This window comes from Hippopotamus amphibius, chromosome 16 (assembly GCF_030028045.1).
Source record: "Hippopotamus amphibius kiboko isolate mHipAmp2 chromosome 16, mHipAmp2.hap2, whole genome shotgun sequence".
Taxonomy (NCBI): Eukaryota; Metazoa; Chordata; class Mammalia; order Artiodactyla; family Hippopotamidae; genus Hippopotamus; species Hippopotamus amphibius.
The window spans coordinates 64,060,276-64,076,246 of NC_080201.1; the positions used below are offsets into that span (position 1 = coordinate 64,060,276).

The following is a 15,971-nucleotide window of genomic DNA, read 5'->3' on the forward strand; positions in this document are numbered from 1 at the left end:
TGACTGTAAACTGTCAGCCGCCACGTGGTAGCAATTTGTCAAGTCTGCTAAGACATCTGTGCTGACACACCAGGCTTCTGCCATGTGTGCTTACAAACCTGTAAGAGCCTATTTTACCTCAGGCAGCATGGTGTCTTGCACTCGGAACTCTGCCCCTAAGTGTGCGGCCCCTGTAGGAAGGCATTCAAGTGCTCCAGCAACCGCAGCCAGAACCGGCTAACGCACCTGGGGTGGGCTGGCCACTTTCCAGGGGTAGGGCCACCATATTCCGGCGTATTCATCAGGGAAGGACTTCCTGGCTGGCTGTGGAGACTGCGGCCAGGGGTTCAGGTGTGGTCCGGACCCGGATATCACTTCCCTCCGCCACTCCAGCCCTGTGGAGGGACGGGCATCATACTAGCCGGCCCCGATTGGCTGTGTGACCCAGGGCCAATGACTACCCCTTTCTGGCCTTGGTTTTACCACCTACACGAAGAATCATACTTGACTTCGTGTAACGCATTTCTTGCCGTGTAACGCATTACATCACAAGGCCTGGGTTTCCTCAGCGGTCCCACGGGCTGAATCATTCTGTCTCTTTGTCTTTGCTGTGTAGCAGCCGACCAGTCACTAGCCCTTTCTAGTTTCAGTTCCTATTTGTAGGTAGACGTTCTATTTTCTTTCCTATTGAAGAAAGTCTTTCCTATTGTAGAAAGAAGGATTCCTTTTGCAGCCTAGAAGGATAAAGTGACTTTTAAAGAAAAGTTACAGCTTTTCGACCAAAAGCCATTCCTTTGGTCTTTTCTCCCTCTGCATCTACCACGTCGCCAAATAGACTTTATATTGGCTTTCCCCACCTCATTGCAGACAAGGGAGGCGGGCAGACGCCCGGAACCGTGGTTCGCGGGTGTTTGTTTCCCGCCGGGGCGGGTTTCTGGCGCCGCGTCCGGCGGCGATGGAAGCCGGAGCTGGAGCCGGGCTCAGCCGTCTCCGAGCCCATCCCCCCGCGCGGGGGACGTCCCGGGGCCGCCCCTCGAGCCGCTTCCCACCGCGCTCTGACCCAAGAGGCCCCCGCACCGCGAGTCGGCGCCGGGAGGTAGGCGCTGAGCTCCGGGCGGCCGGAGAGGCCCGAGCGGTGCGTCCGCTGCTGGGTCGCTCGCTTGGACTCGGGGAGTGGGGTGGAGAGGCTCGGGGCTGGTGAATTCCGGGGAAGGAGCTTCATCTAATCCCCCAGTTGTCCTCCCCTCAGCCTCCCAGAGTGTGCCTTGACCCCGCATCTCTCTGGAGGCCATAGGCCCCTCCCTCCCTAGGGCGGCCCCTCCCCCTAGGCCGGTCCACTCCTCTCCCTCCACTCCCTGCATCCACACCCCGCGGCCTCTGCCTGCCTCGCAAGGACCGTCACTTGCTCACCGACGGGAATGGTGTGCTCTGTACGTGCATACGGAGAAGGCCCCCTGGCCGGAGCCCGAGGCGCCCTCCGCCCCGGCTCCCCGGTCTTCAGTGGTCCCCAGTGTTTCCAGGTCTTCAGGAGCTGCTCGCATCACAGGAGCTACAGCATCTCCCACTCAGAGCTCCGGCCCTTCATCTGTGGCGAGGCCTTCAAGCGCCCCAGCGAGGTGTCGCTTCATACACCAGCCCCGGTTGGGTCGGGCTCACACCTGCCCGTTGTGTTCTGGCGTTTTCAGGATGTGGGGCAGCTGGCCCAGCAGGTCCTGGACCGCTTGGCTGGAAGGAATTTCCTGGACAATGGAGAGACCTTAGGGGCTCCATAGAATCTCTTGTGTCTGCTACAGAAGGTAGAGGCTGGGTCTTGGCTTCACTGCTTACTTGCTGTGATCTGAGGCTGCTCTCTGGGCCTCAGTTTTCTCATCCTGAAATAGGGAATGGCTTGTGGTCCCCAGCCATTCTGGCCAGAGGGGAGAGGCAGGAGTCTCTTGTTGAATCCCTGACGCTGCCACAGCCTCTGTTTATAGCCTGGAATCGATGACCATCCCATTCTGGAACTCAGTTTTCCAATCTGTAAGATGGGATAGAACAAAACATCTTTATCAGGTGAGCTGCAAACTCACCTAATACGAAGGTAGCACCTACTGCTCCATCACTTCTTTATAGCAACTCACAGTGCCTGCTGAGACAGGCACAAATAAACGTTCTTTAGTTTTGATTCTTTTTACACTGCAGGGGTAAGGCTGGAATCCAAGTGAGGTGGGAACATTTGCAGGTGTGAATTATTGGCTGGGGTCCTTTTCTAGGGGCGCCTCCCTAGGTCTGGTGTGGGGAGGGTGCTGTGAGATGCCATGTGGGACTGGGGTGAGATGGAGTGGCTGGGCTGTGTCATGAGGGCCTCAGATCCCAGGCTGAGGAACCTGGGGACTTGGTCCTGAGGGTCATGGGGGCTGTGACAAGGTTTTGTGCAGAGGTTACATATGACACGGCTGTGAGAGGAGTGTCAGGCCAGGGTGGGGGGAGTACTGGGGGCCAGGATACCAGGGAGAAGGCTGGTGCAGGGGCCTGGGTGGGAGGAAGGGGCCAGAGCTGGGGCTTGGGGAGTGGAGGGGAGCATATGGCGCTAAGAACATTCAGGATGAGGGAGGGACAGAACTCTGTCTGGCTTTGGGGAGTGAAAAAGTTGGGGGCGGGATGAGGATGTTTGAGGTTCCAGACTCGTGTGGATGTGGGGTTTCGTCACGATCCTGTCCCCGGAGAGAAGAAGGGCTTTTTGTTTTCGTGGGGGGAGATGATGCTTTACCTTTGGACGGGGTGACTGAATTCACTCATTCATTCATTCAACCAGTATTGGATCGAGCCCCTACCGTCTCCCCAGACCTTTGCTAGGTTCTGAGAGTAGAATGTTGCCCAGGACAGAGTGGGAAAGGCAGGCAGTAAAGTAGCATATCCGTAAACAAGCAAGGCCACCACAGGCTGCAATAGGAGATGTGGAGGAAGTGGCCTGACCAGACAGAGCAGGGCCTCACCTACTCACCTACCTGACCTCTAACACAACCAGTGGCGCTTCAGTGATGGAGGATTGCTTGAGTTGTGATCTGAATGGCCACTAAGGATGTGTCCTTGTGAGGGGCTGGGAGGAACATTCCAGAGGGCAGAACAGCAAACACAAGGCCCTGGAGGTGGGAGAGGTGAGCCGGCATTGTGGTGATGGGGGCCTCTGGGTTTTATTCTAAGTGCAGCAAGGAGGGTTTCAGGTCCGGGAATGACATGAGTCTGCAGGTTTACGAAATTATGCTGCTGCATTGTTACCATAGAGAGGAGGGCCCAGAGGAGGCAGAGGGGTGGGGGTGGGGGGAGGCTGTCACTGTGAGCTGGGGTGGTGGTGGCAGTGGGTTGGGGAGAAGCGGAAGGTGCTTGCAGACAGTGGCCGTCAGCTCTGACTCGGGTCAGGTAGAAGCAGGTGTCGTCCAGCAGATGTATGACCTCGGCCCCATCACGTGACCTTTCCGAGCGTCTGTTTCCTTGTCTATAAAATAGGCATCCTCATGGCACCTCCCTCCTGGGCCGGCTCTGAGGGTTTGGTGCATCTAGTGATGGCTGGCACCATAGAAAGGGCCCAATAAATCTTGTCATTATTTCTAGAGATGGGCGTATGGTGGGGTGGGCGTGGCTCTCGTGGACAAAGCTAATCTTAGGAGTCTGAAACTCAAGAAAGGGATCTGGGCGGGAGACTCCTAGGGGAGTCTTTGTAGCCCAGGATCTGTGTTGCCCCCTAGGGGACACTTGGCCAAGTCTGTTGTCACCGCTGGGTGCAGGGTAGAGGTGAGGTGGAGGGTGAGAGACGGTGCTCCTGGCGTCTGAAGGGTGGAGGTCAGGGATGCTGCAAAAACATCCCACAATGCACAGGACAGCCCCCCCGCAACAAAGAATGATCCAGCCCCCAAATGTCAGTAGTGCCAAAGTTGCGAAGCCTGGTGTAGATAGAAGGTGTAGTTGCCCCTTTAAGCTGGGCACACCCTCTCTGTTCACCAGTTTCCACTTTCCCTACTGCCCATCTCTCCTTCCCCATGCAACTACAAAAGAGGAGGAACTTCTAGGACAAGGATTTCCAGCGGTGATTCACACTTTAAAAAGTGAAAAGGAACAGCTGAAATTAATTTTAAGGACATTTTTCTTAACCCAGTATACCCAGGGTGTGGTTTCTAAATGTAATCAACATGCAAGTCATTCAAGAGATACTTTACACTCTTCTTGCACTATGTCTTCAGAATCTGTTGGGTATCTTGCATTTATGGTACATCTCAGTTCAGACAGGACAGATACCAAGTGCTCAAGAGCCACGTGTGGCCAGCGGCTGCCCTTTAGGACAGTACAGTTCTGAAGAGTCTTTAATTCTGGCCTTAATATCACAATCGTCTGGTCACTTGGAGGTTTCTTGAAGGTTTTCTGAAGAAGGCTTTATCAGTTCTAGCTTACTGTTGCCCCATCTAGAGACTTTTTTCTATAGCTGGGAATTTGTGTGGCATTTTCTGGCCTTTAAAATACTGCCCAGTAAAACATTACAACATATCTTGCCATCCAAACCAACTATAACTGAGCCCTCTCTGGCCGGCAGGTCTCCAGCTTGCACCTGGTCGAGTGTGGTTTAGGAGCTGTACCATAAGGTGGGCAGCGCTTAGCCACCTGTGGCTATTTAGATTTAAATTAAGAGAAATGAAATAACATTTAAAATTAAGGTCCTCAAGCGCTAGCCACATTTCTAACGAGCAGTAGTCCCACGTGGCCAGTGGCTGTCCCACTGGACAGCCTGCACATCGTAGAACTTTTTCATCATTGCAGAAAGTTCTTTTTGGCAGCTCTCTCGGACGCAGCTCTGGCCAAGTCGGGGTCCTTGGTCTGGCGCGACCTTAACGCGCGTGCTCTCCCGTCTATGCTCCCAGCTGCCTCCCCGCCCCTCCCCAGCTGCTGCGGTCGCCCCACTCTGGTCCCTGCTCGTGGACACGCGCAGCGATCGCTACTAGTTCACGGCGCAGCTGGAGGACGACCTGCGGGCGCCTGGAGTGCCGCCACGCGCCAAGCTCCAACCCTCCGCGTGCACCCGGCCTTCCAGCGCTCCGGCCACCTGGCGCGGCCAGGCACAGACCCCGCGTGAGGTACCGGACCGGCCTGGCTGCTCTGTAGCTCTCTGGTCAACGCGCGCCTGCACCAGGACGCGGCCTCCGGGCCAAGGTTTCCTCTCTGCGCGCGGGAGCGTCGGGCCCGCCGCGCTTTGCGCCGACACCACGCAGACACTGTCGCTGCTGCTCCTTGCGCCTCAGTTTCACTCCCCGCCCCCCAGCCCGATGGGAAGCGCCACCTTTGCCCAGCTCTGCATCTGGCCAGGTCCGGCCCTCTACGGGCCTGGGCTTCCCCACCTGCCCGATGGGGAGCGCCACCCTTGCCTAGCTCTGCATCCGGCAAGGTTTGGCCCTCTCTGGGCCTCGTTTCCCCCATTTTCGGGGCGGGAGGATCATGGCGGTGTCACATCAGAGCCAGCGGCTGGCCGCTGATCCTCTGTCTCCCCCTTTGCCCAGCCGACAGGGGCGTCCCTCCTTCCGCCCTCTGCCTCCTTGGGCAGGAGATGCTGGCGAGAGCGCCAGTGGGAAGTGGATGGATCGGGCGCGCCCATCCCTTGTGGGACTTCGGGCAAAGACAATCGCCTAGCCTCGTCTACGCATCGATCGGTCCCAGAGACCGAACCGTTCGCGTCGGCAGTGGGAGGGGAGCGGGGGATAGGGGGCGGGCTATCTATGTGGTTCCCGCACCCTCTCCCCCCTCTCCTCTCTCCCGACCCCTAGATGCTCGTAAAAAGCGGGCAATTGGAGAGGCGGCGGAACCTTCGTTGTGGCGCGCGCGTTTCCGGCCGGCGCCCTTTCCCAGGGACGCCGCCGCCCCTCGCGCCCCTGCGCCCGCGCCCCCCGCGCCCGCGACCCCGGCGCCGCCGGCCCGGAGCTCCCCGAAGTCTCGGTCCCGCCGCCGCCGGCACTCGCGAGGGGAAGTCCGGGCCGCCCGGGACCTCGGCCCGCTCCTCCGGACCCGAGAGGCCGCTGCACCGGGTACGGGGGCCGGGACGGAGGGAGGAGCCTGGCTTCGGGACGGCTCGAGGCCGGGCCGGGCTGGGGGAGGGGGCGGGCGGTAACGGGGCGGGGGTGCGGCCGGGGCGGCGCGAGGAGGGAGCCGGGACTGGGGGGACAGGCAGGAGGGAGTGCGGGCGCGGGGGTCCGGGGAGGGTGGCGGGAAAGGGGACGCAGGGGCCCTGGGGTTGCGGAGGGAGCAGAGAAGAGGGGTGGAGGCGCTGTGCTGGGGTGGGAGTGGGGAAGTAACACGCCAGATGCGCGCAGGAGGGAGGAAGAAGGGGGCTTGGGAGAGGGACTCAGAGGCCCTGGCGTGTGTCACGGGGAGTGAGAGGAGGCCCCGAGGGGTGTAGAGCGGAACAGCAGAGATGTCAGTGGCTTACACATAGGGGCTGGGGAGAGAGAGGGACCCTTGGGTGGAGATGTAGCAGGTGGCCAAGTTCACGGGCCGTGAGCTACACAGAAGGCCGGCAGTTGAGGCATCCTAGGTACGGGTACCTGAAATTTCGAGGACGGGTTAGGTAATGGGAGAGGATGTTGAAACCTTGAGGTGCTAAGTATGGGAACAGGATAGAGAAGCCTTGGGTGAAAAGTGGGGAATTGGGTTAGTGGGGCTCCAGGGATGTACCTAGAGAGGAAATCTAGAGAGGCGTATCCAGAGATGGGAGCCCTTCCAGGGAACCTAGTGGGGATGGAGATCTAGGAGAGTCTGGAAGCCAAAGAATGGCTGCTGTGGTGGTCCTGAGGGGAGAGGATGCAACCTGAGCTGGGGCTGGGAAAAAGAGGAAGCGACCCATTAGAGAAATTCTGGAGGCAAGAGCCTTGGCGTGACATGAAGGAGGCCATGAAGATGTAAAGAGGGCAGTGGGGTTGGAAGTTGGCTGTTGGGGAGTGGAGGAGGAGGGAAGTAGCCGGGTGATGCCCTCCGGTCCCAATGAGGGGTGAGAGGAGGACCCGGGAGGAAAGACAGGTTGGGGCCTGGAGATGCTGAGCTTATTTGTAGAAGCCCCGGAGCTGCTTGATGCAAGCAGAGCGATCTGGCCTGGAAGCAGTTTCTTTTTTTGCGTAAAGGAGGTAGGTCAGTGCTACAGAGGGGGTAACAAGCAGTGAGAACGGGGACACTCTCCCCAGGAAGTGGCGATTTTAACGTCTCTCCCCTCCGCCGCTCCCAGCTGCCGCTCCAGATGCTGCTGCTGCCGCCGCGGCCACCCCACCCTCGGTCCTCCTCTCCGGAGGCCATGGACCCGCCGCCCCCCAAGGCTCCCCCTTTCCCCAAGACGGAAGGCCCTTCCTCCACTCCTTCCTCGGCGGCGGGCCCCCGACCCCCGCGGCTGGGCCGCCACCTGCTCATCGACGCCAATGGGGTCCCCTACACGTACACGGTGCAGTTGGAGGAGGAGCCCCGGGGCCCGCCCCAGCGCGAGGCACCGCCGGCAGAGCCCGGCCCTCGCAAGGGCTACAGCTGCCCGGAGTGCGCTCGGGTCTTTGCCAGCCCCCTGAGGCTGCAGAGCCACCGCGTGTCGCACTCGGACCTCAAGCCCTTCACGTGCGGAGCCTGCGGCAAGGCCTTCAAGCGCTCCAGCCACCTGTCGCGGCACCGTGCCACGCACCGTGCCCGCGCCGGCCCGCCGCACACCTGCCCGCTCTGCCCACGCCGCTTCCAGGACGCTGCGGAGCTGGCGCAGCACGTGCGCCTCCACTAAGTTCCAGACCCGGCCTGTGCCGCCCGGCCCCTCTCTGGGCCACCACGTCTGACCCACACAGCGTTACTCCCACACACACTCCCTTACTCCGCTGAGGTTACTGCCTTACCTTGGGCCTCAGTTTCCCCAACTATCTAAAGGGAGAAACATTCCTTCCTTCCCTCCCTCTCCAGCTGTGTGATGTAGACCAAGTCGTTGCCCCTCCCTGGGCCTGGGAGCCAGTGGGAGCCCAGTTTCCGCCCAGCTGTGCTGTGTGAGCCTTTGCAAGTGGCGTAACCTCTCTGAGCCCTGGTTTTCTGCTCCGAAGTGGTGAACGGTCGTTGTCTGCGTGGAAGATCTGACAAAAGAACACGGGCACGGTCTGGTTTATTTCTGTATATCCCCCCTTCCACCCGCCACCCTCACCCTTTATTCAATAAACATTCCGCACTCCATTTTAGGGCTTTTATTTGCGTACGGGGATTAGGAGGGACGGGGATGAAACGGACAGCAGGGTTGGGGGTGGAAACCGGACCATAAGCACCGGGAACCTTCATCTCCGCCTGGCCTGTGTTTCTGGCCGGAGTTGTTTCCTGAAGGCCCGGGAGCCCCGCCCCCACCGCCCTCCCCGGGACCCTCTTCTCCGTCCCCTGGTCTTCTCTCCCCTTACCCAGCGCCGCCAGCTCCTGGGGGACACTCCGAGGCCCCCGACCCGCCGCCGTCTGCCGCCACGGGGGTAGTCCGGGGCCGTTCCGGAGTCACCCGGACCCGAGAGGCTGCTGCACCGGGTACGGGGGCCGGGAGGCAGGAGGCACCCGGAGCGGGCCGAGGGGAGGGGCGGGGCCGGGAGAGCGGGTACCTGCGCGCGGGGCGGGGAGGGGTTGCTCCGAGGGCTGGGAGGCGGCGCTGTCGAGGACTTGCGTGGGGAGGCTTCAAGGCCTGGGCGCGGGTGGACCCCGAGAGAGCGCTGGGACACTGCCAGGGCTGGGGGGTGGATGGGCGTGGACGGGAGAGAACCTGCAGGTAGCCTGGCGCGGGGAGGGGTGCGGGGTAGGACGTGGGGTCCCAACGTGGCAGCCCGTTTGAGAAGGCCTGAGTGCATACAGAGGGGGTAGAAAATGCTTGTGGGTGGAACACGTAGGATGGACTGACACTCAGACCCGGGGTCAGTGGCGTAGACAAGGGAGGGGCCTGGAGGTCTATCGATTGGGGCCTGCGAGCAACCTATGACCTGAGGAGGGCATAAAGCGGGAAGATAGAGGCATAAAGAGACCCTGTGCGTACAGTCGGTGGTGGAAAAGAATCGGAGAGGTTTTTCATGGAGGGGGCGCCTAGGGGTCCTACAGAGGGTCTCAGAGTTCAAGGTGGAAGGACTGGAGAGGAGATGGCGGATGGGGGATGCGGCAGTCCCGAGCAGGTTACATAGAGGGGAGAGAACGGAGCCCGTGGGGCCGAGCCTCCCTCTTCTACGTAACCTCATCCTCTCTCCCCTCCACCAGGCCTCAGCCACCCCTCCGGATGCTGGTGCTGCCGTCCCCCTGCCCCCAGCCCCTGGCGCTTCCCTCCTCTGACGCCATGGAGGCCCCTCCCCCTCGGACAGGCGGGTCCCCAGAACCTGGACCTTCCTCCTCCACAGGATGTCCCCAGACTTCGTCCCCTTCGAGGCCCAACCACTACCTGCTCATAGACACCCAGGGCGTCCCATACACCGTGCTGGTGGACGAGGAGTCTCAGAGGGAGTCCGGGCCCGAAGGGGCTTCAGCTCAGAAAAAGTGCTACAGCTGCCCCGTGTGCTCCCGGGTCTTCGAGTACATGTCTTACCTTCAGCGACACAGCATCACCCACTCAGAGGTGAAGCCCTTTGAGTGCGACACCTGCGGCAAGGCATTCAAGCGGGCCAGCCACCTGGCGCGGCACCACTCCATTCACCGGGCAGGTGGCGGGCGGCCTCACGGCTGCCCGCTCTGCCCCCGCCGCTTCCGAGAGGCGGGTGAGCTGGCCCAGCACAGCCGGGTCCACTCCGGGGAGCGCCCCTTTCAGTGCCCGCACTGCCCGCGCCGATTTATGGAGCAGAACACCCTGCAGAAGCACGCTCGGTGGAAGCATCCCTGAGCCAGGCTGCGGGGTACCCCAGGTCGCATGGGATTTTGGGGGGAGTGTGGACTCCTGTGGCCCTCAGACAGCCGGCAGCGCCAGAGGCTGGGTTGCGGGGGCCCTGGACACAAACACAGACGCTCGCCTTGGCCAGGCCGAGCCCTGCCTTAAGGAGGAGCCCGGCAGTAATCTTCAGGTCCTCAGTATTTGGAAGATGGGAACAAGACCTCACATTTACAGAGAGAAGTCCTCTAACCTCAGAGACATCAGCGATTCCACGGCCCACAGCTGAGCCCTAACTGGAGGGGTAGGGGGCAGTGTGCTGTGTGTTGAAATTCTCCACCCGGAAACCATGGTTGGGGGCCATCAGGAATCTGCACCATCTTTCTGAGGCCTTCCTGTGATGCTGGGGGAAGGGGCCCCAGACCTGCCTCCCACTCCCCAGCCAGGGCCTGAGACTGGACACTCAATAAATACGTGTTCCACTTTGAGCACGTGAGGTTTGTTTTGGGGGACTGTGTCTCTGCCCACTGCCTAGAAGGGAGACTTAGCAAGTGCCTGGCCCAGTTGGGCCTTCGCTTGCCTGGCTGGGGAATTGTAAGGTTGGCCTGCACTGGGGTTAGTCCTAGCTTGGCTCCTGACCAGCTGTGTCATCCACGCAGAGTGTTTTTAAACTTTTTTTTTTTAAACCATGATCCATTGTAAGAAACACATTTTATATGGTAACTCGGTATATACATACACAAAATATATGCAAAACAAGGGTTTAACAAGTTATCTCTGCCATGTGCAAATCTCTCATATTTTTTTCCATCTGCTTTTTTTTTTTTTTAGACTGCCGATTCCAGGTTTCACTCTACTGTGTTAAATTCTCTGCGCAAGAACCTGTAGTTTGAGAAACACCGATCTAGGGCAGGGGCCTCCCCCTGGACGTTTTGACCCAGGCTGCAATTTATCCCTAGTGTGAAGTGGGTAGGAGGGGAGTGTGGCCACGGCTTTCCAGGTGGCGCAGACATTTAGGTTCTCCCACTGCAGGGTTAGAGCATTGCTCTCATAGGGCTAGCAGAAATTCCAGAGCATGGAAGCCACCTGAGAACGGGAGGAGAGGCAGGTGGAGTTGGGCGCTGAATAAACATCTGCCTTCTCTGTGAATTTTCCTTGCGTGTCGGATTTGTGCCAGGCACTGTGCTGGGCCTCATTTCTTCTTCCGACCGCTTTTTGGGCGGAGGAAAAAAAATCATGTTTCTACTGCCCAGAGAGGGAAAGAGCTTCCCACCATCTGACTTAAGGTAACAATAACAGTGCCCTATCTTGAGCTCTGACGGTGGTCAGGCGCTGGGTTGAGCGTTCTGCATGTCATTTCATTCTATCCCCACATCAAACCTAAAAGTGATTATAATCTCCCCATTTTACAGGTGAGTAGATTGAGGCTGCGAAAGAGCGGCCAGGACTGGGATATAGGTCTTAATGTTCCAAAGCCAGCTCTTAATCAGTAACACGAGGGTGATGGTGCGGGGGTGGGGAGTTGGGGGAGGTTTCTAGGCCTTTATTTTCGCGAACGGGTGACTCTCACTACCCCATGACCCTGGGGTCTGGCTGGGCTGAAGCTCAGTGGGAAATGAAAGATCCGATGGGGGGTGGTCCACACTGGCCAGTTCCTACGATGTCTCTTAAGGGAATCCTCCCTGTGCTTCAACTTTCCCGGCTGTTTCCTACATTTCCCTCCCCTCCCAGGCCCGACGGCGCGTTGTCACCCATCTGGGGGACCCCCGGAGCCGCCGGCTCTCTAGGAATTGGGAATTTCGTGACGTTCCCTGCCCGGGCTTCGTGGAGGGCGGGGGAGCGCCGCAAGGGGCCATCGCGCAAGTGCGACCCCGGTCTCCGCCGCAAACGGCCAGCCTCACCTGGGGCCGCGGACTCCTGGAGGAGGCAGGCCAGTTGGCGTACCGGACCGTCCTGGCGTCCCTGCTCTTCCCGTCGCCCGGCTCCGAGACCTGCCGCGTCTGCCGCCCCGCCCGCGGGTGGGTGGTCGCTTCCCTCCGCTCCCCGTTACTCTTTGCAGACGCTCCCCGACGCCGGGCATGGGCGCCGCCGCCGGTCCCCGGGCCGGATTCCGCGCGCGGGTGGGTGAGCGTGGGGCCGAGACCCGTCCGACCCCGGGCACCTGCGGGCCTTGGGGGGGGTGGTGGCCGCGTCGGAACCTGCGACCAGGGGCATCCCCCGCTGGGACCGTTTGCCACCATCGCTCTCCCTCCCACCCGCGGGACAAAGGGCGGGGGTGGGGGGGCGCATCCCCACGCACGACCTTCCCCGGCAGCGCGCACGCGCCCAGCCACACACCCCCCCCCCAGCGGGTGACGGGTGCTGCTCGCCCACGCGAGTGCGTGGGGTGCCAGTGAGTGGGGGAGGCGCCACGCGTGGCTTGGGGCCCCACACTGCGCCTGGAAGTTGGGGCACACTCCCTCCCCCACACCTCTCACTCCTTTTGGCTCCAAGGCGACCTGTGATGAGGGTCTGTCCTATTTAGGCCCGGATGTCCCTGCTCTATCGACCTCACGAGTCCTTCTTCCAGCCCCCTCTTCCAGACTTCCCGCGAGTCTAGGAGTTTGTAATACCACTGGTCCTGCCTCAGTCCTCAGGGGTCGGGGGGAGTCCACTCCTCTATCAGACCCAGGAGTGCTGGCCCTCAGCACCCCTCCCCCAGTCGTGAGCCTGAGCTCCCCGCGGGATGTCCCCGAGGAATCCATCTGTGTTCCTCCACCTATGGCTGCTGTTTCTATCCAGTGCCCCTGAGGCTCTCAGCTGCTGGGGTCCACCGGAGGCTGCACCATGAATGACCGAAACGGCCGGAGGAGGTCAGGTGAGGAAGTGGGACCCTGCCCCACCCGTGATCCCATGGCTGCTCCGGTCCCTGCCCTTTCCTCCCCCAGTTGATTGGGGGCTGGTCCGAGGTGCCCCACGACTTCGCCGGGTTGACCGCGGCCTCTCTTCTCCAGTGAAGAAGGGCAGTGAGGCCTTCGAGATTTCCATCCCGTTCGATGAGACGCCCCACCTGGACCCACAGATCTTTTACAGTCTGAGCCCTTCTCGGGGAAACTTCGAGGGTGAGTTGATTGGAGGAGGATTTCAGTCAAATGGGGGTTCAGGGCCCTTGAGGCCTGGGGTGAGACCAGGGTCCCCCGTTGTCCCTAGAGCCTCCGGAGGCTGCGTCCCCGACTGTGGCCCTGATGAACGGTGTCAGGGCCCAGTTGCACATGGCCCTGGAGAGGAACTCATGGCTGCAGAAGCGCATTGAGGATCTGGAGGAGGAGAGGGACTTCTTGCGGTGTCAGCTGGACAAGTTCATCTCCTCTGCCCGCATGGATGCAGGTGAGGGCACTAGTCCCCTCCCCATCTCACTCCTGGGCCCTGGCACCCACCTCGGCCCACCTCAGGGACACAGGACCCTTCTCACCTACACTCATCGTTTGGTGGCTCAGGGGGACCTGGCATCTTTGTCCTCTCCTTGGACCTGTGGCCATCTCTAGGACTCCAAGCCCAGCTTCCTTCCTGCTTGAGTCCTTCTGCTGATGGGCAGGACACTGTGCCCTGCCCATCTGTATATTTTGAACGCTGCCCCATCCCCTTCCCATGTAGAGCTTTTCTCTGCCAAATCTTTAGGTGCATCTCGGAGGATGCAGCCTCTACTCTCCCCTTCATGGTGTTTAGCCCCTGGCTGGCTCCCTCGAAAGCTTCTGCTTCCCTCTCTGGAAGTCAGCTGAGAGTCTGGGCAACACCCACTTTACTGAGGACCCCTCTGCTGTATTTCCAACACCCGCTTTACTGAGGACCCTTTACTGTATTTCCTTTACTGTATTTCCAACACCCGCTTTACTGAAGACCCCTCTGCTGTGGAGCCACCTCTAGCCTGGGTGGGTGGGGCCCACCGCCACCCCCCCCCCCCCCCCCCCCCCCCCCCGCGCTGATGGGAACCTACGCAGGATGGTCAGGCCCAGGAGCCTCTGGACGTTCTCGGAGGGGGCCCCAACACTGGACCTCCCAACCCATCGTCTGGAGGGTCCTGCACTGGAACCCCAGCGGCTTCCTCTGTCTGGGTGAGGGCGGGTGCCTGCCTTTCCCAGTGCACTAGACCCAGAGACTGAGATTTCTTTCAGGGTCTGAGCCCCCCCCCCCCCCACCAAGGCCTTGCCTGCCTCCACTCTTCTGGAGGCCTCACTGGGTCCCCAGAAAACCCCTCCTCCACTGTGGGAACCCCACAAAGTCACAGACTCTCCCGAGGCCCCTGGACTGTCTGGGTTCACTGGGCCCCTCCCCTAGACCTCTTGCCACCAAGGTGAGGAGTCAGCCTAGCGTCCTCGGCCCATTGCCCACCCGACGACCTCTGCCCCCAAATCCCAGGTGACTGTACTGTGTTCAGCTGGTAGGAACCTCAGCATCTACACTGCACTTTCTGCCTGTCTCCCTCCTTGGGGACCCCCTTTCCTGGGGACGTGTGTGATGTGATGCCCGTCCCTACCTGGCAGACGCCTCCTCTCTGTTCCCGCAGTTGATGCATGCGCCTGTCTTTTCCCACCTCTCTCCAGAGGACCACGGCCGGGTGAAGCCTGGGCCCCGGCGGGTTGAGGGGGATGGCCGAGGTGGGGCTGGGGGCGAGGCCTCAGACCTGGAGTCGGCCGCCTCCTCGCTCAGCGGGGCATCTGAAGAAGGCAGTAACGTGGAGAGGAAGAGGCAGAAGCAGAAAGGAGGCACTGGGCGGCGGCGCTTCGGGAAGCCCAAGGCCCGGGAGAGGCAGCGGGGTGAGCGAGGAGTGGGGGTCTCCAGGGGTCTGGGCCCGGGACTTGATATGTGATCTGCAAAGACCTCCCCCTCCTGTTCCCCAAGCCTCAGCCTCCCCATCGGCAAACACACCAGACCTGGCTGTCTGTCCTGGCCTTCATGTGTGGTTTTGATTTACAATCCTTAAGTTTTGGTCCACCGTCACCACTGCGTGGGGCCTTGACCTTCTTGAGCCTCAGGTTCCTGTGTGTAACGGGGAGTGATGGCCCAGGTGGGCTGGGAACTCACCGCTTGAACCCACTCCGTCCATTTTTCCTCCTCATCTCCCCTCCCTGGGCTTGCCTTCTCCGATTTTCCTCTGGTCCGACTTCTGTCTCTATTTTCCCCACCTCCTGTAACTCTCACTGCTTTTCCTCCTGTTTTCTGTTTTGTCCTCTTGGTCTTCTTGCTTCTCCTTTCTGTCCCCCCACTTCCTATCTGTACCCTCCCCTCGGCCCTGCAGTGAAGGACGCCGACGGTGTGCTTTGCCGCTACAAGAAGATCCTGGGCACCTTCCAGAAGCTGAAGAGCATGTCTCGGGCCTTCGAGCATCACCGAGTGGACCGCAACACGGTGGCGCTGACCACGCCCATTGCGGAGCTGCTCATCGTGGCCCCAGAGAAGCTGGCGGAGGTGGGCGAGTTCGATCCCTCCAAGGAGCGTCTACTGGAGTACTCGCGCCGCTGCTTCCTGGCCCTGGACGATGAAACCCTCAAGAAGGTGCAGGCCCTCAAGAAGAGCAAGCTGCTGCTGCCCATCACGTACCGCTTCAAGCGGTGATCCCGCCCCGCCCGGCCCGGGACACGCCCTCAGTCCCTGCTTCCCTCATCCCCGGCCCCCCGGCACCTGGCGTGTGCGTGAGCGGTGGACCCCCCTCCCCACGAGGCGACGGGGGTGGGGGGGTGGCCTGCTTCTGCGCGTGCCTCTCTCCACCCCTCCCCAGGTCCCCCGGGTACAGATGTGCCCCCTGGCCGCCCACACTCCTAGCGTCCTCCCCGTCGTCCGCATTCCTTGGGTTGGGGCGGGCCGTACTTAGCCTCGCTCCCGAGAACCATTTTCCAGGGGCCGGTTTCCGCCCTTCCCTAAACAACGACCCTCCCTCCCACCCGAGCGGCACGGTCCCGCCCCCACCGGGCCCTCCCTCCCGGGGACACTGCGGGGCTGCGGGGCGAAGGCACTGCCGCCACACCGCGTCGCCGCCCCAGCCCTGGGGAGAGGGGCCCCACCTGCCCGCCCTGCAGGGGCTCCCCACCCGCGTTCCGGGACCGCCCGGAGTCCACGTGACACAGAGAATTATTAACATAATTTAAATTAAAAAGAGATAAAATTTGGAATAAAG

At 60.7% G+C, this 15,971-nt stretch overlaps 3 protein-coding genes across 12 annotated transcripts; all 3 read left to right on the top strand.

The window, feature by feature from the left end:
• Window positions 1-936: 936 nt before the first annotated feature.
• ZNF580 (zinc finger protein 580) lies at window positions 937-8,178 on the top strand. Of its 8 annotated transcripts, none has more exons than XM_057711904.1 (4): window positions 937-1,075; window positions 4,869-5,081; window positions 5,766-6,023; window positions 7,214-8,178. In XM_057711904.1, exons 3-4 carry the CDS (start codon window positions 5,766-5,768, stop codon window positions 7,742-7,744), a joined length of 789 nt encoding a protein of 262 aa, XP_057567887.1. In that variant the 5' UTR covers window positions 937-1,075; window positions 4,869-5,081; the 3' UTR covers window positions 7,745-8,178. The 8 variants fall into 8 exon arrangements, with proteins under 8 accessions (XP_057567887.1, XP_057567888.1, XP_057567884.1 ...); XM_057711905.1 differs by having other exon boundaries at window positions 984-1,114; XM_057711901.1 differs by having other exon boundaries at window positions 1,075-2,031.
• Window positions 937-15,917, top strand: CCDC106 (coiled-coil domain containing 106). 2 transcript variants are annotated; one of them, XM_057711898.1, is made up of 6 exons: window positions 937-1,075; window positions 12,602-12,677; window positions 12,814-12,921; window positions 13,010-13,186; window positions 14,401-14,613; window positions 15,096-15,917. In XM_057711898.1, the coding sequence occupies exons 2-6, from the start codon at window positions 12,647-12,649 to the stop codon at window positions 15,410-15,412; spliced, it is 846 nt and encodes a 281-aa protein (XP_057567881.1). In that variant the 5' UTR covers window positions 937-1,075; window positions 12,602-12,646; the 3' UTR covers window positions 15,413-15,917. The 2 variants fall into 2 exon arrangements, with proteins under 2 accessions (XP_057567881.1, XP_057567883.1); XM_057711900.1 differs by lacking the exon at window positions 937-1,075 and adding an exon at window positions 11,887-11,940.
• Window positions 8,340-10,550, top strand: ZNF581 (zinc finger protein 581). 2 transcript variants are annotated; one of them, XM_057711911.1, is made up of 2 exons: window positions 8,340-8,511; window positions 9,223-10,550. In XM_057711911.1, the coding sequence occupies exon 2, from the start codon at window positions 9,242-9,244 to the stop codon at window positions 9,833-9,835; it is 594 nt and encodes a 197-aa protein (XP_057567894.1). In that variant the 5' UTR covers window positions 8,340-8,511; window positions 9,223-9,241; the 3' UTR covers window positions 9,836-10,550. The 2 variants fall into 2 exon arrangements, with proteins under 2 accessions (XP_057567894.1, XP_057567893.1); XM_057711910.1 differs by lacking the exon at window positions 8,340-8,511 and adding an exon at window positions 8,630-8,746.
• Window positions 15,918-15,971: the final 54 nt, after the last annotated feature.

What these genes read in the sequence shown, in the direction of transcription:
- ZNF580 (XM_057711904.1), top strand. Translation starts at nt 5,766, where the DNA reads ATGCTCGTAAAAAGCGGGCAATTGGAGAGGCGGCGGAACCTTCGTTGT. An exon ending in CCGAGAGGCCGCTGCACCGG is followed by an intron (nt 6,024 to 7,213) that starts GTACGGGGGCCG and finishes CGCCGCTCCCAG; the next exon opens with CTGCCGCTCCAGATGCTGCT.
- ZNF581 (XM_057711911.1), top strand. Translation starts at nt 9,242, where the DNA reads ATGCTGGTGCTGCCGTCCCCCTGCCCCCAGCCCCTGGCGCTTCCCTCC.
- CCDC106 (XM_057711898.1), top strand. Translation starts at nt 12,647, where the DNA reads ATGAATGACCGAAACGGCCGGAGGAGGTCAG. An exon ending in AAACGGCCGGAGGAGGTCAG is followed by an intron (nt 12,678 to 12,813) that starts GTGAGGAAGTGG and finishes TCTCTTCTCCAG; the next exon opens with TGAAGAAGGGCAGTGAGGCC. An exon ending in CTCTGCCCGCATGGATGCAG is followed by an intron (nt 13,187 to 14,400) that starts GTGAGGGCACTA and finishes ACCTCTCTCCAG; the next exon opens with AGGACCACGGCCGGGTGAAG.